Genomic DNA, 21,670 nt, shown 5'->3' with positions numbered 1-21,670 from the left:
AAGATTTTATTTTTATTTATTCATGAGGGACACACACACACAAAGAGAGAGGCAGAGACATAGGCGGAGGGAGAAGCAGGCTCCAGGCCGGGTCCCAATAAATATATACATTTTTAAATCAAGGCCTTAACAGGATTCCTAGTGCTGAGGTAAGCATTAATAGGAATAGTTAATATTGGGATCCCTGGGTGGCGCAGCGGTTTGGCGCCTGCCTTTGGCCCAGGGCGCGATCCTGGAGACCCGGGATCGAATCCCACGTCGGGCTCCCGGTGCATGGAGCCTGCTTCTCCCTCTGCCTGTGTCTCTGCCTCTCTCTCTCTCTCTCTCTGTGACTATCGTAAATAAATAAAAAAAAAAAGGAATAGTTAATATTATTAGAACTAATTTTCTCATCGTTACAGTTATAAAAACAAAATAGGAGACTTTAGGAAGGAGTGAGTAGATGGACTTTTACTCTCCATGGACATTAAACCCAAATGTCTCAGGAAGAATTGTCCTCTTCTCTGTGCTCTCACGGCTCTTTTATTTGGTTGGGTTTCTTATACCACAATTCTCCAGAGCCCTGCACAGTGCCTGACTCAGCAAAACTGTTAACGTAAATACTCTGACGTGGAATACAGTAGACTGGGTTGGCTTTCTTCTTTACCTCTGATTAGGAGGCTATTTGAATATTCAAATAAGAAAGAAAAAAAGTCATGTTCTGGTAGTTCTATTTAGTTCCTGGTCAGATAGAAAAAAAAAGAAGAGTAAAGGAGAGAGAAAGAGAAACACTCACAAATCTGATGTGAAGAAAATGCTAATAACCTCCACTTTCCGTTAGGTAAGGAGATGAACATTTCATTAATGCATTTAATCATTTATTCAACAATTATTGCTTGACAACTGTATGCCAGGGACTATACTGGGCACTGGGTATAGAGTGGTAAACAACACGAGGCAAGATTTCTGCCTTTATGGAGTTTAGGGAACAGCACACACCAACTAAAGACAATAAAGTGGAGGAATGACATGAGACGGAATTTCCAGTATGAATAGGTTTGAGGACAGCGATATAGTTGAAATCAGAACTAAACCATTTGTCTCGAAGAATAACAAGAGGTGGTTTTCACCTCTTTCCATGTTTTGGGAGGTGGCTGGGTGAGGAGTGCTGGTGGGGATGAGCGGGCTCTGCACTAAAGCTCTCCACTTGGCACAGCCAACGAAAAAGGTAAGTTCGAAAAAGGTAGGATGCCACGATGACAACGACCAGGGGAACCTAACCTAGTCTAAGCGTCAGGCAAGCAAGACTCCCAAGGGGAAGTAGGAGCCTTACACAAATTTGAGGCAGAAATTGAGGATTACAGAGATTATTGGAAAGTCAACAAAACTCTGGTGAGACACCTATTCAGATTAAAAACTTTCGAGGATGTGAATTACTGCCCAGAAACGGTTGATTTTTCGGACCAAGCATCATGGGGGTCACTTGCGAAACCAGACGCTCTAATGCTCTAGGCTGCAGCATTCTAAACTACACTCGTTCCAGCGCTTGCAGTTTAAAAACTAAAACTCCCCGAACCCCTCGCCAACTCCGCGTGGTGGCGTAGGACGCGCGCAGCACTTCGGGTCTTGTAGTCTGGGAGGGACTCCGAATCCCATACGGCTGTGCGGAGGGTCGCCGCGCCTGCGCGGTGCGGGCGGCGGGCAGCGCCGAGTGCGAGGCTCTTTTGTTCGGCTGAGGGGAGGGCCGTTGGCTGGGGCCTGCGGTACGCCGCTTCAGTGAGGGGCTCGACTGCGGCCACCGGCTTGTTGCTTTTCTGGGCGCCACTCCCCCGGCCGGCCCGACGCGACGCGCCATTAGCGCGGCACCGATTCCTCTCGGGCTCTTGGGCGCTGCTCTGAGGTGAAGAGCCCGCTAGAGGCGGGGACGCGGGGGGGAGGCGCGCGGCGGCGGCGGCGGCGGCGGCGGCGGCAGCGGCGGGAGCCCTGGGTGAGGGGCCGCGCGGGCTTGCAGCGGAGGGTGGGAACGGGGAGCGCACCCGGTCCCGCGCCCTTCCCGCACGGGGCCCTCCGCCGGCTGCAGGGGGTCGGGCGCCGGGCGCGAAAAGGATGGAGAGGGCGGGGCGGGCGGCGTACTCTGAGTAGGAGATCGAGACGATTCGGGGTGGGCCGAGCCCTGGCGGGTCGCTCCTCGGGGCCTGGGTGGACCGAGACAATGCTACGTAGGTTGGGTGGGCTGCCGGATTGGGGGAAGACACTTGAGTACAGCGGGGAGGGGACAGGCTGGGCAGCCTTGATGTTTGGACACGGCGAGGGGAGGGCTGACGGCTGCGAGACCCTTGGCTTCGAATGCCACCTGAGAATTTGGGGTCCGGCCGGGGCTGCCAGCGGAATTGCCGCTCGCCGGGCTAAGGACAAGTAACTTCGAGGACATCTTCGAGGGGGCTGGGCAGTCCAAGGTGTGCTACTCGGGGAGGAGACCTGTTGGATAAACTGAAGAGGGGGCTAGGAGAGGAAGGGGCAGTTACGTGCCGAGTTGGATCTGGAGAGGGAGGAGCTGAGAGAGTAAGTAGGGCGGAGGCCCCGAGAGTGTTTCTGTGAGGAGTTGAAAGGGGAAAACCGGCCGCCTTTGATTCCTGATGGGTCCTCACACAGTGGGGAGGCTGTAAGAATAATGTGTGAAGAAAGGACAAAAAACCCAGATTTCTTCCCCCTTTCCAGGTTGTCTACTGCCTCAGCTCTTTTGATTCCTTCGGGGAGTTAAAAAAAAAAAAAAATCCCAAGTGCAGCGCTTGCTTGGATTCACAGTTACATACGTTTTTATCTGGGATCGTCACTGGTCGCAAAAGACAGTGGTATTGTAGAAACGTGTAGATGGGTTCATACTTAAGGAATTAAGTTAGTGAGAGATATGTAAGATGATGTGGGAAATGGGGAGACAAAGAAGAAGAGTTAGTGAGATCGTGAGATTTGTTTCCTAGGCTCTTATGATTTTCTTGCTTTGCTTTGCTTTGTCTTTCTTTCTTTCTTTCTTTCTTTCTTTCTTTCTTTCTTTCTTTCTTTCTTTCTTTCTTTTTTAAGCTAGCCTTTCTTTGTTGTTACAAAATTTGAATACGGGAATGAGCAGTACTTCTTCAAAGCTTCAGATGAAGGTTTTTCATGGATGGCCTTATATGCAGACTTGAATTGGTTTAACTCCATTGAGGTGGAGTTTACAAAAAGATCAGTGATACTGGAAAACTCTGGCCAGGGTTAAGATCGCCTCCTCAGTTGTATTAAGAATCGTGTTAGCAGTTTGGAATAGCTCGAAAAGGTCCAAAGTTTGGAATGGAAACATGAATACAATTGGGAAATTAGTGCCTGTGTTCCTCCCTAGGTGCTTACAGGCATTTATATTGTAAGTGGTATGATTGAGTGGGAAACCCGTTGGAACTTGGAACTGGTCACACCTTAATAAAGCTTTAGCGGGGGTTCAGGATCTTCATTCATTTCCAGTTTTCCCTTTGGTGCTGTTATTCTTCTTTGGCTGCTGTAGCCTAAGTTTTTTCATTAAAGATGTAAATAGTGCGTGTAGCCTGTTGCTTCTAGCTTCGTGATTGAAAGGGACCAAGTAAGGATACCCTAGCCTTCTGCGTTTTTGACTGCGGGATACTGATAATTTTCTAACCAAATATCTGAAAAGAAGCAACCATTGTACTGAAGTGCCTAGGTGGCTCAGTCAGAAGAGCATGTGATTCTTAATCTCTGGGTCCTGAGTTCAAGCCCTATGTTGAGTGTAGAGATTACTTAAAAATAAACTTAAAAAAATAAAGTTAAAAAGCAACCATTATATTCTGTGCCCATTTTAAGGACTAGAAGAATGTTTCTTTTTGAGTTCATGCCATTTAAAAAAGAGAACTGATGCATTTTTGACATTTTCTAGTAGTTTCTCCCTCAGAATCTCATCTTCTTTATGTACTATCTCTGGTGGTATAACAGATACCACCAGATTGTACGTTAGGCTTGATTTTCATTTCATGGGTTATTTCCCCAAAGAGTTTTTGGAACAAAATGCTAATGGCTAGCATATGAACTCACATAAGATGGGGTTATACCTCTTGTTCTTCTAAATGTCTGGCACATGGTAGGTCATTCATATTGTTGAATGAATGGATATGGCTTTTAGATCCTTTCTTAGAATTCCATGTGCTAGCGGAAGGAGTTAATATGCACTTAAATAATTAGTTTTCCTGTCTTTGATCAATGACATTGGGTAGAGTATAACTGTTGTCCTTGTCATGCTTGTCCTAGCCTCAGTTTTTAATATACTCATCTTGGTCTGTAGATTGTGCAAGTAACAATTTTAAATACCTTAGGCAAAGACGAGAGGCTCCAGGTTCTGGGTTTCAATAGCAAGCTATAGTTTGAATATCTTGTTTTAAAAGTATCTTGAGGGACACCTGGGTGGCTCAGGGGTTGAGCGTTTGCCTTTGGCTCGGGGCATGATCCTGGAGTCCCGGGATCGAGTCCCACATCGGGCTCCCTGCATGGAGCCTGCTTCTCCCCCTGCCTGTGTCTCTGCCTCTCTCTCTGTGTCTCTCATGAATAAATAAATAAAATCTTAAAAAAAAATAAATAAAAGTATCTTGAAAAATCTTTTGGGTTCTATGTATAGGGTTAAATAAATGGTATTTCCAGATAGTGGTGTCTACTGAAAAATTGAATAGACTGTCCAAAGTTAATTGGAGAAGTTACCCAAATATGAACAAAATTCAGATCATGTCGTTATATGAATTGACTAACTTGTATTAATTCATTCCTGCCTTTAGCTTTTATGGTTTACTGACCAAGAAGGGGCTACCTAATTTGTCTGTGAAATTGTGCCTTTCTCTTTAATAATAGCTAACACGTTGAGGGCCTACCCGAACTGTGGTATGAAGGTTAGTGTCAATAATCTGGTTTTGTCTTGTTATCTGTGAATGCTTTGATCTCTGCTTTTAATTCCAACTTAGCCATACTTCTGGCCTAGCTTTCTAATCATTTTTATTTCGTCTTAAACTAAAAGACTTGCTTCAGGTTATCACTGTGTCCTATTAATATTTGTCCATCCCTGTGGCCTCTCAACTGAAAGCTGTGTGTATAGTTTCATCCACATGAGCATACTGAAAGGAGTTAGCCAAGTTTCTGGACACATCTCAGATAAAATTCTCATTTTATTAACACATCAGTATTCTAGTCCTAGGTCCTGAAATTCAGGAGCAGGTATTCCTTTAAAAATGAAACTCCTGCTTACTGGGTATGTGGCATGAGTTCTTGTTTTCTACTCAGTAAAGTTTTCCATCTGGAAAGCATTTGCCTCCCAAACAGCCATGGTTAACAAACAGACTAACAGCAGTTTAGAAACATGAGTCAGGAAGACTACACATTGAGTATATATCACACATGTCTTCACCTGCCTTTTGATGACTGGTACATAGTTGCTAATGCTTCAGCAAAGGTGTACTTCTTATTTACGATTTTGGGCTTGCTGATCAGATTCCTCACTGATCATTCCCTAAAACGCTGACAGCTTTGGACATCTTTTCCCTGATTTTTGGAGTCAGACATCCATCCAACTGCCCATACAAGGTTCTACACATTACACAGGGCTCAGGCCTGCCTTTAATTAAGAGTAAAAATAGAAACAAAATGCTTGAAGAACCGCAAGGAAAAGAGAAATAATACTTGGCTAGGTTGGGTAGACTTCATGGAAGAAGTAGCATTTAAGTTCGGTCTTGAAGGATGGGTAGGATCTTGGCTGCTGGTGTTGGACAGGTGCCCTTCTTAATAATGAACAAAGCCTTGCATGGAGGAAATGTGCAAGATATGTTCAGGTTATAGTTTTAACAGGACTGTAGGTTTTGTGAGGGAGTAGAAGTATGAAATGGTTGGAACCAAAGGGTGTTAGATGTCACGCTGAGGAGTTTGATCTTTGTTTTAAGGAGGAGAGGGATCTTGTAGAAAATTTTTTAGCAGTTACCTACCATTTTCCTATTCAGTCTACTCCGCCCAAACTAGTTTACACACCATCTACCTCAGACGTGCCTCATTGCTTTTGTTCACAACAGTTCCTTGGGCCAAATTGCCCTACTCAATCCACCTTTTCAAATGCTGTTGGAGCCTGGCTTCAATCCCAACTTTTCAAAACCTTTCCTAATCACCCTAGCCATTTATTCTTCTGAGCCTCTGTAGTGCTTTTGTGGTTGCTTATTCTTGCTAATGTTTCTTTTGCTAATTATTATATACTCTTACCATTTATCTTAGTGAAATAAAGTTCAACTTGCATTGTTTTGTATATTTTATATTTCAGTCCTGGCTCTGGGGGCTTTGGGAAATTTTCTTTGCTTCATAAGCCTTAGTTTTCTCATTTATGAAATGGGTCTAATAGAGTTGCCATGAGGATTGAATGCCTTTATATGCATTAAGTTTTAAGTATTCAGTAAATTTTAGTTGTTATCATTATGTTGTTATTACTTACCATTAAGGGATTCTCAAAAGCCTGTGCTGCTTGTGTGGCTGCATATCCCACTGGCCTAAACAAACAGCTCCATTTGCCTGGGTCTGAGAGGGTCCCTCCCTGCAATGTGGAATTGACTCTCTGCTTTTTTCGCCAGAGTGAGTTGGTCACCCTGTATTTTTTAATAGATAATATTAAACGCTGGAGGAGCTGTAGTTATAAACTTTTATAGTTATGAATGCCTAGGTCTTAAACCTAAGCTGGAGGCAAAAGAGGCAGAAGGAAAATAAGGAATGGAAAAAGGAGCTAGATGAAAGGAGGAGTAACATGGGAAGTGGTATGCATAATAATTATCATCTGGTCCTTACCGGCTCCTCTTTCAGTCTTCGTGATTTCTACCTGGCCACATTTCTGTTCTTCAGATAAGAGCAAGCTCTCCTCGCTTCAGTAGGACTTTGGACCAGCTATTCCCTAAACTTGGTGTGTTGTTCTGATTTTTGCTGAGTTGTCTCCTTGTCATTTGGATTCTGTATAAACTTACTTAAATCTAACGATACTTACTTTATATTTATAGCATTTATAACTAATACTTTCTTGCTTATTGTCTGTGTTCGCTCTGCCTGCACATGTATGCATGCACATACTCCCACTCATGCTCACTCATCCACATTAGAATATAAATTCTAGGAGACCAGGGATTTTTGTCTAGCACCTTACACAGAATAGGTACCCAAGAGATAATTGTTAAATGATGAATACTGTACGACAGAGTTCATTGGAAGAATTAACCTAACCTAAACCCTGGGGCCTCAGGGAGGCTTCTGGCCATGACATTTTAGGTAAGGGAAGTGTTCAAGTGAAAGAATGGGTCAAAGGACAAGGTAATTGTGAATGAAACGTTAGGTGTGGTGGTCTTCAGCTCAGATGCCCACAGATAATGCTGTGAAGAGATCTGCATTTTAAATGAGTGCCTGGTATTGAGAATGCATTGAATTAGGAGTGATCCAGACAAGAGATGATGTTAGCTTGCAATAGGATGGAAGTAGTAGGCCTAGAAAAATGTATGAATTGAAAGATATTTACCAAAACAAACAAGAAAGATATTTATAATACAAACTTAGTAGGACTTAGGAAGAGGCTAGATATGCAGGATGAGTGGAGAGAAATCAAGGATGGTTGTCCTTTTTGTCTTGAACTCAGTAAACACATTATGAATTCTTAGACCATTGTTCATTTCATTGGCTTTTTAAAAAAGTTAATATGTAAAAGCTGAGCTTGAAATCACAACTTCTGAAGCTTGTTATAGAGCTTTACTGTTTAGATCATTAAAACTGATTTTTGGTATTTATGCTGATCTTCAGAAATCTTTTTTTTTTCTTTTAGATTTAATTTTTTTATTCATGAGAGACACGGAGAGAGGCAGAGACATAGGCAGAGGGAGAAGCAGGCTCCATGCAGGGAGCCCTGTGTAGGACTGGATCCTGGGACTCCAGGATCACGCCCTCAGCCAAAGGCAGACACACTCAACCACTGAGCCAGCCACCCAGGCGTCCCTGATCTTTAGAAATCTTAAACTTCTTTTCACAAATAAACCATTTTGTTGAAATTTTCCAATGTATTCAGAATTTACCTCCTTTCTCGCCTATTTTATCTTTCTTCATAGGAAGTTATATTCCTTTTGCCAGTAACTACAAGAGCATTTTTACTTTATTTTCCTGTGCGGGTTAGATAAAAAGAAAAGCACAAGAAATTCCTACACTTAAGATATATGAAGTGTGATTTTTTTTCAGTTTCTGGCAGCTCTTCTGTCTTGGTCATCTAGAAGTGAGATCTTGTTTTCTCTGTTTCATAATTATTGGTTCCTTCATAATAGCCAGACCTGGATCCCTCTTGAATGTGTTCTGGACCTGCTCTCTGATTTTAAAAACAGCCATACACACAGTGTGGAAGTGCTGTTTTCTTAATGAGTTTTTAATGCATTGGGCTTCAGAAAGCTATATTTAAGCTTAAAGCAGTAAATAATATAATGAAATAAGACATATTACAAATATGTAAATAGGTAGTTAATATCAGAAGGTCATAAAAGTTCACCTCCGGAATCCCATGAGGGTTATTACACCTGTTTTACTTATTAGGAAATAGGTATTTAGTATTTAAATGTATAGAACTGCTTATAGGCATAAATTTGTTTTGAGAGGCAGGGACAGGAAAGATACCATCTTGTCCTCATACTAACTTTCTTCTGGTGAAAGGAACTATGAAGATCAAGCAGTGCTCTTCCAATTGCATTGCTAGTGCAGAAACGGTCTAGATTGAATAATACTAAATGTGATATAAGAAGATTTTTGTGGGCAGCCCCGGTGGCGCAGCGGTTTAGCGCCCCCTGCAGCCCAGGGTGTGATCCTGGGGACGCAGGATCAAGTCCCACATCGGGCTCCTTGCGGGGAGCCTGCTTCTCCCTCTGCCAGTGTCTCTGCCTTTCTCTCTCTCTGTGTGTGTCTCTCATGGATAAATAAAATCTTAAAAATTTTTTTTGTTTTGTTTTCAAGAGCATTAGTTTATGCTCCAACCTTATTCTCAATTCTATGAAGAAAGTAAAATGTTTACCTGTCTTTTTTTTTTTAAGATTTTATTTATTTATTCATAGACACAGAGAGAGAGGCAGAGACACAGGCAGAGGGAGAAGCAGGCTCCATGCAGGGAGCCTGATGTGGGACTCAATCCCCGGCCTCCAGGATCATACCCCAGGCTGCAGGCGGCGCCAAACCGCTCCGCCACCGGGGCTGCCCTGTTTACCTGTCTTTTAGCTAACTCTGAGAATTGATTTATGTCTGTAATAATGTATGTAATTTCACTTAAGGAATGTCGTTTCTGCCGGTCCCCTTATAACAATGAGTTTTTTTTTTTTTTTTAAAGATTTTATTTATTTATTCATAGAGACAGAGAGAGGGAGAGGCAGAGACACAGGCAGAGGAAGAAGCAGGCATCATACAGAGAGCCTGACGTGGGACTCGATCCAGGGTCTCCAGGATCACGCTCTGGTCTGCAGGCGGCGCTAAACCGCTGCGCCACTGGGGCTGCCCAACAATGAGTTTTTTTCCAAGGATATCCATCAAATCACCTAAGCAGTTTTAAAATTTATATAATTATTTATTTATTTTTAAGTAAACTGTATGTCCAGTGTGGGGCTCAAACTCATGACCCTAAGATCAAGAATCACACAAATCACCTAAAGAGCTTTAAAGGTGAGATGCCATGGTCGAAGCAACATTGTTTGTAATAATAGAAAATTGGAAACAACCCAAATTTTCATCACTAGGTGTATGGTTAGAGTATATGTCCTAGCAATACGGAATACTATGCAGCCTGTTATGAATGGAAATCTCTATGGAACGGCATCAGAGATATATACTATATTCCATAAAAAGGCAAGTTGTAGGGCAGCCCCGGTGGCTCAGTGGTTTAGCGCCACCTTCAGTCCACGGCGTGATTCTGGGGACCTAGGATCGAGTACCACTTCGGGCTCCCTGCGTGGAGCCTGCTTCTCCCTCTGCCTGTGTTTCTGCCTCTCTCTCTCTATCATGAATAAATAAATCAAATCTTAAAAAAAAAAAAAAAAGGCAAGTTGTAGAACTGTAATAATCTATTTTCACTTAATGTTTATCTGTGTTAGTTTATGTATAGAAGAACGAAAACAAACAGGCTTTGACAGGTTTTGGGCCAAGGAACTTTGATTTCCTAAATTAAATATTTTTTAATTGAATATGAATACATGTATTATATTACATATAGAAAAACAGTATTTCTTTAATACAATGCACACCGTACTTTGTATGTCATTGGATCTGGGTGTCCATATTTATAAACTCCATCCATAGGCGATTCTGATTCTCCTATAGGTAAAAGCTCTGTACTCAAGGTCTGCTTCTCTGTGAATTCTTTCTTAGTAAAGATGGTCACCTCACCAGGTCAACATTCTAAATGCTTCTTCATGACATTTAGCTAAAAGGCCTACTGCTTTGGTTTCAGAGGTCTGTGGTTGTTACCTTGTCCTGACATCTGGAATTTGATCTTCCAAACTGGCAAGAAATCTATCAGTACCAGCTCCTCAAAAACAAAACAAATATGCCTTTATCTTGTATCTAATACTGTACCGCCTTCTACTTTCAAGTAGCATTGTTCCTCTCTATTTTCTAGTATCTTACCTCCTGGTAGAGGTAGTGTGGGGGAGAATTGAGACAGTGCTTTTTTATCTCTTGAAAGAACTATGAGTTCATGACTCTTACTTCAGATTTACACCGTCTCTGGATTCATTGGGACATTATAGATGAACTTTGGTTTCTTAAAATTGGCATTTTCTCAGTACTCTCTCCAGCCTACTTGGTGTGGGTATTTAACTTAAAAAATTCTGCACTGTCTAGGTTGTGTCGATTTAAAAGACTCCAAAGAGTTGCTGGGACACTAACAACCAAGGCTTTGCTACTGCCTGCTGATTTAATTAACAGTGAATACCTTTGTATTCCAGTAACCAATTAAGAATTTTTTTTTAACAGCCATACCTTACAAGGTCTTTTCTGAAAGAAAATCATTATCAGTCACTTACTTATTTACTGATGACAAATTGTAGGGAGGATCCATTTAAAGAGACCTCTATCCTTTCCTTATACAGGCTGAAGGGAAGTCTCCTCTCCCTACAGGTGTGTGGCTACCTCCTAGTACTTTCTAGCATCAGGGCCATTAGCTCAGCCTCGCTAGGTGTCCTTACTGAGGTGCTATGCTCTTTGTTAATTGTGTGACCTTAGGTGATTTATAGAGTGTAAATCTGTTTTGTTATCTAAGAGGTGTTGATAACATCTGAGTGGCTTATTTCATGGGATGGTTTCAAGGATAAAATGAGACAACAGTGCAGTAGCACTTTGAAATTTGTAAAATTAATACAAGTGTATTTTTCTAGGCAGCTTAAAATGTGGCAGACCCAGTATATGCATTTAAGTCCTCTCTGCACCCAACGTGGGGCTCAAACTTCCAACCCTGAGATCAAGTCACACGCTTTACTGACTGAGCCAGTTAGGTGCTCCCTATCCTAGTAAATATTTAGATAAAAGTTAAAGCAGCTCGAGTAACTAGGTTTTTTGTCTGCAACATCAGGATAAACCTTAAGGAGATTTGTCCAAGGACTAAGAATTCTGAGTTAATCCAGAACTGTTCCCACTTGTGTACACCTTTGGGATGTTCTGACAGTGATTGACCAGTGATTATGGCACTTTTGATGCCATAATTTGGTTGCCAGGATGTTTAGGAGGGAGTGGCAGATTTTGTTGATGAAAGGCATTTTTCCATTTTGCTACTATGCTGATTTGAGTTACTTTGAGGCTTGCCAAGCAATTCCAATTGAGAAGCCTTCTAGAGGATCCCTGGGTGGCTCAGTGGTTTGGCGCCTGCCTTGGGCCCAGGGCATGATCCTGGAGTCCCAGGGTCAGGTCCCACATCCGGCTCCCTGCATGGAGCCTGCTTCTCCCTCTGCCTGTGTCTCTGCCTCTCTCTGTATCTCTCATGAATAAATAAATAAATCTTAAAAAAAAAAATGAAAAAGAGTCCTTCTAGATGTCCCTGCTAGTATTTGGAGACTGCCATATTTGGAGAAAGGGGGGTTTTCTTGAAATAATCCATTTGGAAACTGAGAATTGTCTCCTTGTAATATTTAAGGGGGCTCCTGGCTCCTCAGAAGGTTCTAGATTCTATAGAAAGACTAGATTGCATTTTTAATCTACTGATTTTGACAAACAGCTTATTCAGGACCCTAAGAACTACCTATAAAGGGAAAACTCCAGTTGAGAAGCCTGGCTGAGAATCTCCAGTATAAAGAATCCAGTACCTTAGATAGATGCTGGCATAAGCCAGATATGAAAGCTCAGAGAGAAGAAGGAGTCTGTTTTCTAATTCTTCAGGGTTTTTTTTTTTAAGATTTTATTTATTCATGAGAGGCGGAGGTCGGGGCAGAGATAGGGAGAGGGAGAAGCAGGCTCCCTATGGGTAGGTAGCCTGATGCGGACTCCATCCCAGGGCCTTGGGATCACGACATGAGCCTGAAGGCAGACACTCAACCACTGAGCCACCCAAGTGCCCCCATTCTTCACTTTTCTGAGTTGATCTTAAGATAGTGAGTTCAGTGGGCAGCCCAGGCGGCTCAGCAGTTTAGCGCTGCCTTCAGCCCAGGGTGTGATCCTGGAGAGCCGGGATCGAGTCCCGAGTCCCATGTCCCACGTCGGGCTTCCTGCATGGAGCCTGCTTCTCCCTCTGCCTGTGTCTGTGCCCCCCCCTCGAATGAATGAATGAATGAATGAATGAATGAATGAATGAATAAATAAAATCTTTTAAAAAGAAAAGATAAGTGAGTAAAGAAAATCAAGAGGTCTCACTTTAGATTTTCCCATGGGGGGCAGGGTGTTTTTTCTTAACCTAAAGGATACATTCTTACTCTGTTCTATGATTCTTCCTCCTTGGGACCAGGCTAATGCTACAGGAGCAGAGGCCTGCAGTAGCTAGAGACAAAACAAGCTGTCCTGACCCTTTTCCTTCATAGTAGCAGGATCCAGTGGGTAGTATTCACAGTTTCTTTTTGTAAGACAAATAACAGCTATTAATGTAGATAACACAGGGCTTTAAATAGCTCTGAATTCTGAAGCCATAATGATAGAATGCCTTTACTTTCTTAAATTTAATTACTTGGTAGAGGAATTATTAGGGAACAGTTAACTATTTTTGGATTGTTATAACCCATTGTTTACCTTCCATCTACTGAGAAAGGGAGTATCTTCTAATTTCCAAGTCCAAATTAACATAGAGAGTTGTGGTACCCTTTGTTATCAAAGGTAATCTGTTTTTCTCCACACATTAACCAAAGACTGAAGATGAATCCTGCTTACTCCTTCAACTCATAGTGGAAAGAAGCAAGGGATAGCACTTCTTCTGGGGAGGAAACACAACTGCATTTATCCAAACAGAAAACTAAAATTTTCTTTCCTCATAAAATAACACTTGTCCTATGGCAGTCAGAATTCTGAAAACCTGAAAGCATCTCCTTCCAGAAAGAAGTACACACAGCCTCTGAAGCAGAGGTACGATGAAGCTAGCTAGCCAAGTATTAGCCAGGTTACATTCAATCTACTGATTAGTCTGTACAATAAAAGAAGAAAGGGGGGATCCCTGGGTGGCGCAGCGGTTTAGCGCCTGCCTTTGGCCCGGGGCGCGATCCTGGAGACCCGGGATCGAATCCCACATCGGGCTCCCGGTGCATGGAGCCTGCTTCTCCCTCTGCCTGTGTCTCTGCCTCTCTCTCTCTCTGTGTGTGACTATCATAAATAAATAAAAATTAAAAAAAAAAAAAGAAAGGGAATTTTCTCTAAAAGAGGTTGAGAGGAAGGAAAGCAAAGCAGATTCTTAAGTATGTAAGTGGAGAGGAAGAGTGTTGAAAAAGATGCCTCTTATCTGAGAACAGATGAGTGTTCTGAACCCCTCTGTATACAGGGCCTTGGGTGTTGCCTTAGACCACACTAGGAGCACTCCAGAAAACATTGTTTTATGCCACTCTGTAAAAATTCAGAACAGCTTTAAGTGGAAGTGGTGTCTGCATTTTTTCTTTTCAGACATTAAGCATCAGAAAGCCAGGAACCATTTCTTATTCTCTTGAATCTCCAGTATCCAGCAGTGTCTAGATTTTCTAGTAGTTAAGTAAATGTTTCAGTAAGTAAGCATTTCTCATATATGCAGACATGGGAATATCTCAGAGTGAAAAACCAAAGCTTCTGCGGATAATTTAACTGCTTCATAATGATGAATTCGACTTTTATGAAAATTTGTTATATTTTATATAGTCTATATATGGACTTAAATATTCTATCTGTACATGCCAGTTTTAAAGTATATTTAGAAGAGTTTCTATTTTAGGCTGAGTGAGACTCCCTTTCCCGAGGATGCTAGTATCCAGTTTAACCCCAAATCAGCATTGCCTTGAATTTCAGACATAGTAACTACTTTCTTGGCTTAGATTATCTGCCATACCCTTAATTCTTTGTATGTCATTGTGGGCAATTGTGACCTACCAGTTTGTAGATTTTTGGCCAGTTTTAAAGCTCAATTTTGTTGTATTGATATCTTATGGCGCCACCTACTGACACAAATTGGTAAACAAATGGCTTCAAGTCTACCAGCAGTCAAGAGTTGTATTTGAAGGACTAAAAATAGATTAATAGGGGACTAGAATTTTAGCACTAGAAGTCACCCAGCCTGAAGATGTATTTTACAAAAGAATAAGCTCAGGTTCTATTATCTGTGATAACTATTTTTTTTGCCTGCCATTTTCCAAATTATTGCAGTGTCTTGAGTTTAGAGGATTTCATGGTCATTCTGGCATTTTTACATTTTTTTTTAAGATTTTATTTTATTTATTCATGACAGACACACACAGAGAGAGAGGCAGAGACACAGGGGGAGAAGCAGGCTTATGCAGGGAGCCTGACGTGGGACTCGATCCCTGGTCTCCAGGATCATACCCCAGGCTGAAGGCGGCACCAAACCGCTGAGCCATCGGGGCTGCCCATTCTGGCATTTTTGAGTATTTTCCTGCCTCAGAAATAAGCTAAGTAGAATAAGAAACTAATAAGAAACTTTGACATTTTAAACCATTGGTTCAGAAAAGACTGCAAAAAGAGCTTTGAGACTCAGGAAGAAGTGTTTAAGAATGCAAAGAAATGGGTTGTATTATATATGCAAATACAAAAGAAAAACCAGATGTTTGATAAATAGACAAGCTACCTCACACTAACATTTGAAGTCTAGTGATATGAAAGTATAGATCAGAGGATTATATGTATATAAATAAGTCTGATGTATGTACATTATTTTTAGGAGCCTTGCTTTCAATTTTATTTATTTAGTTAGTTATTTTTAAAGATTTTATTTATTCATGAGAGACACACGCACAGAGAGAGAGAGAGAGAGAGGGAGGCAGAGGGAGAAGCAGGCTCCTTGCAGGGAGCCCAACGCGGGACTCAACCCTGGGTCTCCAGGATCAGGCCCTGGGCTGAAGGAGGCACTAAACTGCTGAGCCACCCGGGCTGCCCCTATTTATTTATTTTAGGAGAGCATGAGCAGGAGACAAGGGCAGAGGGAGAGGGGGAGAGAAGGAAGGAAAGAAGGAGACTCCCCACTGAAGGGAGAGCCTTGCACAGTGCTCGACCTCCTGACCCCAAGATTATAACCTGAGCAGAAACCAGGAGTCGGATGCTTAACTAACTGATCCACCCATGCCCCCCAATTTAATATTTTAGATACATGCTTTACAGTAAGAGGGGTATTGGGAACTTTTTAAACTTAGAATAGGTATAAAACTCTTAAGTGGAGATACAACAATAAAGAAGCTGAATAAAGTTTTGCGTTGAGATTGGCTGGGACTGTTTATGAACTTTCTAGCTTAATATATCAGAAAGCCTTATTTAAAAAAAAAAAAAAAGAAAGCCTTATTTTATACTGCAGTTGTATAGGCAGAACAGCTAATACAAGCAGCATACACCATTAAAGTCAGAGCTGTCCCTGGATTTCTAACCATCCAAATATTCACCTAACCAAGAAAAATGTGCCCTAACGCCCTTTTTATTTTATTTTATCACTTTAGCAGCGTCACCCTTTAGACCAGAAAGCTGGCGGGCACTATGGGGAAGAAACAAAACAAGAAGAAAGTGGAGGAGGTGCTAGAAGAGGAGGAAGAGGAATATGTGGTGGAAAAAGTTCTTGACCGTCGAGTGGTAAAGGGCAAAGTGGAGTACCTCCTAAAGTGGAAGGGGTTCTCAGAGTAAGTTTCATTAACTTGGGTAAATCTATCTATTTAGTCACTGACTATTTCTCAGGAGTCTAGTAATGCGCAAGGCCTAGGGTGCTCTGATGGGTAGTATGACCCAGGCCTGGCCTTCATGGCTTAGAGTCTAATGAGGAAAACTGTCCACATGTACAAAGTGCTACAATGCAAGACAGTGATTTATGAGAAGCAGTTTTATGTGCAGCTTTAGACTGATTCAAGTTTGCAAAGAAAGTAATTTTCCTTTGAAGAAGGCAAGTTTCTAAGCTTTTAATTTACATTAAAAAGTCTGATGCCCACCCCCCTGCCCCAAGAAATCTCAGTGTTACCAAGTTCTTGGTCTTGGACAAAATCTGGATACTCATTATCATTAACTCCTCTTTTCCAAGGACACCAGCTCTCGTCATCCTGTGCATCTCCTTAGTATGAGTGTGCTAACTTTTGAGTGGAAAGTGTGACTCACTGTGCCCTCTGGTTTCAGTGAGGATAACACGTGGGAGCCAGAAGAGAACCTGGATTGCCCTGATCTCATTGCCGAGTTTCTACAGTCACAGAAAACAGCACATGAGACAGATAAATCAGAGGGAGGCAAACGCAAAGCTGACTCTGATTCTGAAGATAAGGGAGAAGAGAGCAAACCAAAGAAGAAGAAAGAAGAGGTAAGGGGAGAACAAGTTTTACTAGCCCAGAATTCCTACTGCTGTCAAAGCTGAAAAGCCTTTTAATTTTTAAATTTAAGGAGTTTTATTCTGCTGCTTCTTGGGCCTCAGCACCCATCTCTCCTTCCTCTGGAATCTTAGGCTAATGCTTATAAAGTGTTTGGGGGTTCACTTTGCTGAAGCCATGTAATCTATACTTTATCCAAGTTTCTTTCCTTTTTTTTTTTTTTTTTTTTTTTAAGATTTTATTTATTTATTCATGAGGGACACACAGAGAGAGAGAGGCAGAGACACAGGCAGAGGGAGAAGCAGGATCCATGCAGGGAGCCTGATGTGGGACTCGATCCCCGGCCTCCAGGATCACACCCCGGGCCGAAGGCAGGCGCTAAACTGCCGAGCCACTCGGGCTGCCCTACTTTATCCAAGTTTCAAGAATAATAATGAGTGCAAATAAATTCATTCCTATAGATAGTTTTCAGTGTTGTAATCATTACAGGTGTTAGCTCTATATTTATTCAGTACCTTAAAGTAAGTTATCTTCTGAGGGTGAAGAAACTGTTGTGAAAATTTATTTTGCTTGAGATGTATGTCCCTTTTTACATATGGGGAAACCTCAAGACCTTGATGGAAGAATCACTCAGAAGGATGCATAAAGGCCTGTGACTTGGAGCCAAGGTATTGATGAAATACTGACAAGAATGTGATTATATTAATCAGAGGAGCAGGAGTGACTCTAGTCTGGATAACAGTCCCACATAATTAAATTTGTTGCATCCATCTGATTTTTACAGTCAGAAAAGCCACGAGGCTTTGCCCGGGGTTTGGAACCAGAGCGGATTATTGGAGCTACAGACTCCAGTGGAGAACTCATGTTCCTGATGAAATGGTGAGTCTGCTGGTGGCCCTGTGTGGTGGTTTTTTTCTTCTCCCCATCTGTTCCATGCCAGAGGAAAAGAGCTGGATCTTCGAAATTCCAGTCGCCCAAGTGTGAAATCTTTAAGATGGCATAGTCCTTCGATAGTGACCCTCGGCCTGACTGCCAGCCTGGACTCATGAGTTACAGGTAGGGGCCCTTAGGATTCTCAGATCTTTGCCCCATTTATTAGGAGGTGGGAGAAAATCCAGGATGGAGAAGGTACAGGGAAGGATCACATTTCACTTCTGTGAATGAAGGGGTTGGGAATGAAATGTGATTGAACCACCTTCCCCTTGTACAACCTCCTTAATAAAAATTGGGCTGGCCCCAGGATCAGAAGTTCTGTTAACTTCTCAGGGTTATTTAAGAATTTCTGTAGCTCTTCCTTTGTCTTTGATTGTTAGATCCTTTCCAATTTGTGCAGATTCTGTAATTCCAGGATCAGCCAGTAGGGGTCAGCAAGTCCCCTTTACTGTATTGAGAGCATAGAGTAATAGGCTATTTTTTTCCATTAGAAGTATGAATACCAATGGTAGTAATACTCCACAAAACAGCTTAAGGAAAACAGTTGTCTTGAGAATGATAAGAACTTTAATTAACCCCAGATTCCCTAAAATATCCCTATTCTCTGCCAAAAGGAAGGCTTTCTTTTCTTTTTCTTGCTGGTTGAAAAATGTTTGTGCTTTTTCCCCCCCCAGGTAGGTCTCAAACATTGTCCTTAAAATATAAATTAGGAGGGAATGATTCTAAGCCTTTACCAGTTAAGGCAGAATTTTAAGGATTTTGTCCTTTTGTCAGTCTAGAATCTTCTCTTAAATTCCTGTCTATACTAATTCCTCTTGCTTAGAAGGTGGTCAGAGAGGCCTGACTTTGACACTGCTGAAAGCTTATGTCACAATTAGGTGAAACTCTTGTTTTCTTATTTTGTGTTTCCTATGTTCACTGAATCTGACATTTTAGCTGCTTTACTGCTAGCCTATAGGAGAAAAGTTCATTTTTCATTTTTAAGGTGTGCATCTGGGGTGGTGGGGGGAGATTGATACCAGGAGCTACAATCCAACTAGAATATATTTTCACTGTCTGCATGTGATCAGTCTGAGTTACTATACTATCTCCATATTGTTTAAGATTGCACTTCTTTGGTTGAATTACTGCTATTTTTAAAGATTATACCTGAATGTAATTCTACAAGTTAAGATAAAAAGATTGGATGTTGATTAGAAAAACCTAGTTCATTTTAAGATGATTTTCTGGAAGAGTTGAAATAGTTGTCCATTACCAAAATAGAAAATATTCCTTTGTTATGAAATAACTGAACTTCCCTCAAAGTATTGTTTGAATTGTCAACAAGGGCAGCCTCCTTCAGGCTCCCATATTGTTAGACTCCTTTTCCCTCCCATTCTCTTCAGTCTGTTGTTCAGAAACATACCTTACCAGTTTAGTCAATCCTGGTTCCTTGTGCTCTCTGGCTTTGGTTTATCTGTTTCTGAGTTCTAGAAGTTTTGGGTGGTGCCTCATTGGATCCCATCATATAACTGCTACCTGCCTTAATGCTGCTACTCTCATCTAGGAGATTCCTAGTGACCTTACTCCTAAGTCCTTTGTAATATGTATGTGATTTTCAAATTTTGAGACCATTTTTTAAAATTCAGGAAAATATAGAGAATTATGTAACAGTCCCTTATTTTCTACTTCCCAGTGTTGAAGCACCATTTCAAAGCACCTGGGAGTTGTGGAATATCTGTGTGAGCATGGCATTTGGTAATGTTAAACAGTGTAATTATGAGTCAATGAGAATGTGTCCACCTGCATTGGCTAGAGCCAATGGTATTAAATCTTATTATTGGTATTAAATCTTACTATTGGTATAAAATCAATTACTATCCAAAATTCTACTACAAAGCCAAGATCTCTCCATGGGCTCTTGGGAGCTTGGCTTTTGGATGAGTATGGTAGCCTTTCTTCTGCCCTCCAAGAATCTGAGAGTCATGTTTGTTTTTGTTTTTGTTTTTTCCTGGCCTTGCCAGAGGTTCACATGTGATAGATTGAGTTAAGTGACTGAGCTTAACAAAGATACCAGAGAGGATTTTCAACAGAAGACCTCTGAGGATGTCACTTGACTAAATGCTGTGTAGGCCATGTTATCGCCCTATCCCTTGTGTAATCCAGGTTAGGAGACCACTAGCACCTGGTCTCAGGGTCTCTCTGCTTTGTTCTGCAGGAAAAATTCTGATGAGGCTGACCTAGTCCCTGCCAAGGAAGCCAATGTCAAGTGCCCACAGGTGGTCATATCCTTCTATGAGGAAAGGCTGACGTGGCATTCTTACCCCTCGGAGGATGATGACAAAAAAGATGACAAGAATTAACTGTCCTGAGTACCTGCCCCTGTCACATCTGACTGTGGGTTTCAAGTGGGGAGGGAAGGAGTTCTACTCGTCTTGACACCGTAGAGGTGGCTTGAGAAGATGTCCTTTGAAGAGCCAGTATCGTTTCTGTGCCCTACAGCAGCCCAAGTGCTTTAAAGCCTTTCCATGCTGTGTAGTTTGCACACCCATCCCAGTGGAGGGGAAGGAAGAGAAGTATTGCAAGGCCACCCATTCTGTACTTTGCTGAGAAAGGCAAAGGGCCTTCCATGAAGGACAGAACTTGCAGAATGGGTGTGTGGGAGAGCAAAAGATACTGTAGATCTTCAAAGTGCATCTCCACAACCCACAGCCTTCTTCCCAATAGTGTTAACTCTGCATTTTTACAGCGTAGCATGTGTGTAGTTTTTGGCTATTACTGGTGTATCATTTGGGGGTGGGAGGGTTGGGGGTGGGAAGGAACGGAGATGGGTAGGATCATTTTTGTTAAAATTTGGGGCCTGATTGGGAAAATGGTGAAACAATGGAAAGAACAAACTTGTGGTGATTTGGTTCTGTGTCCAGAATATTTTATCTTTTCAAAAAATGTCATTGGCAACCTAAATGAGGACTGTGAGAGACTGTTTAAAAGCTGTGAATGCCTGAAACTTAAAGCCAAGGTGTTCCCTGCCTGAGCTTAATGCTATTCCCAACAAAGGACTAAGCCAGTTAATAAGTTACCAAAGCTGCCATTTTGGGGATGGAAACTGGTTGAAGAGGGAAAGTCTTATTGGAGCGTATACATAGGCAGATTGTTCTGTCATAGAGGTGCTAATTCTTGAAATTGGTAAGAAGACCCTTTCTTTTCCAACTATGAAGTTTTAAACATCAGCTTATCCATCCAAGCCACTGGCTGAGGTATTTGGGGAGGAGAAGAGGGTGGTATAGAAGGTGGGAGAGTAGAGAAAGACAAGGGCCCATGCTCTTAGGGTGGAAAACTCTTGGAGCCTATTATTTGAACTTTGAACCCTGAAATCATTGGTGGCAGGGTTCAATCACTGACAGCACAAGTTCATTGAATCACTTCAAGAGTTGAATGACTTCAAAAGCCCTGGTCTCAGGAGAAGATTAAACTTTCATACTGGGGCAGTGGTTCACTTTAAAACACAAAACAAAACAAAAAAATTTTTTAATCCTAAGAACTAATACCCAAAATGCTGTCTTGAATCATGAGATCCATCAGTTCTTGACATCGTCTAGACCTGCATTCTAGAACTCCATTGTAAAATCTTTTTAGGCATGTGTTAGGTTTCTGTGAAAACTTTGTTTAAATGTAAACTTCATACCACATTTGTCAGTTTTGTCTTAATAAAACTATAGATTTATAATCCTTGATTTCTGTCTTGATTAAGTATTACCAAAAACCCTCCCTGCCTTTGATTACTTTTT

General features: G+C 41.7%; 1 protein-coding gene across 5 annotated transcripts; it reads left to right on the top strand.

Annotated features, from left to right (window-relative positions):
- Positions 1-796: 796 nt before the first annotated feature.
- Positions 797-21,609, top strand: CBX1 (chromobox 1). Of its 5 annotated transcripts, none has more exons than XM_035720834.2 (5): positions 797-820; positions 16,125-16,301; positions 16,786-16,963; positions 17,755-17,849; positions 19,579-20,091. In XM_035720834.2, exons 2-5 carry the CDS (start codon positions 16,162-16,164, stop codon positions 19,730-19,732), a joined length of 567 nt encoding a protein of 188 aa, XP_035576727.2. In that variant the 5' UTR covers positions 797-820; positions 16,125-16,161; the 3' UTR covers positions 19,733-20,091. The 5 variants fall into 5 exon arrangements, with proteins under 5 accessions (XP_035576727.2, XP_035576724.2, XP_035576723.2 ...); XM_035720831.2 differs by lacking the exon at positions 797-820 and adding an exon at positions 1,645-1,966; XM_035720830.2 differs by lacking the exon at positions 797-820 and adding an exon at positions 1,646-1,879 and having other exon boundaries at positions 19,579-20,088.
- Positions 21,610-21,670: the final 61 nt, after the last annotated feature.

This window comes from Canis lupus, chromosome 9 (assembly GCF_003254725.2).
Source record: "Canis lupus dingo isolate Sandy chromosome 9, ASM325472v2, whole genome shotgun sequence".
NCBI classification, from domain to species: Eukaryota; Metazoa; Chordata; class Mammalia; order Carnivora; family Canidae; genus Canis; species Canis lupus.
The sequence above is the reverse complement of the archived record's forward strand: the minus strand, read 5'-3'. Positions and strand labels throughout refer to the sequence as shown.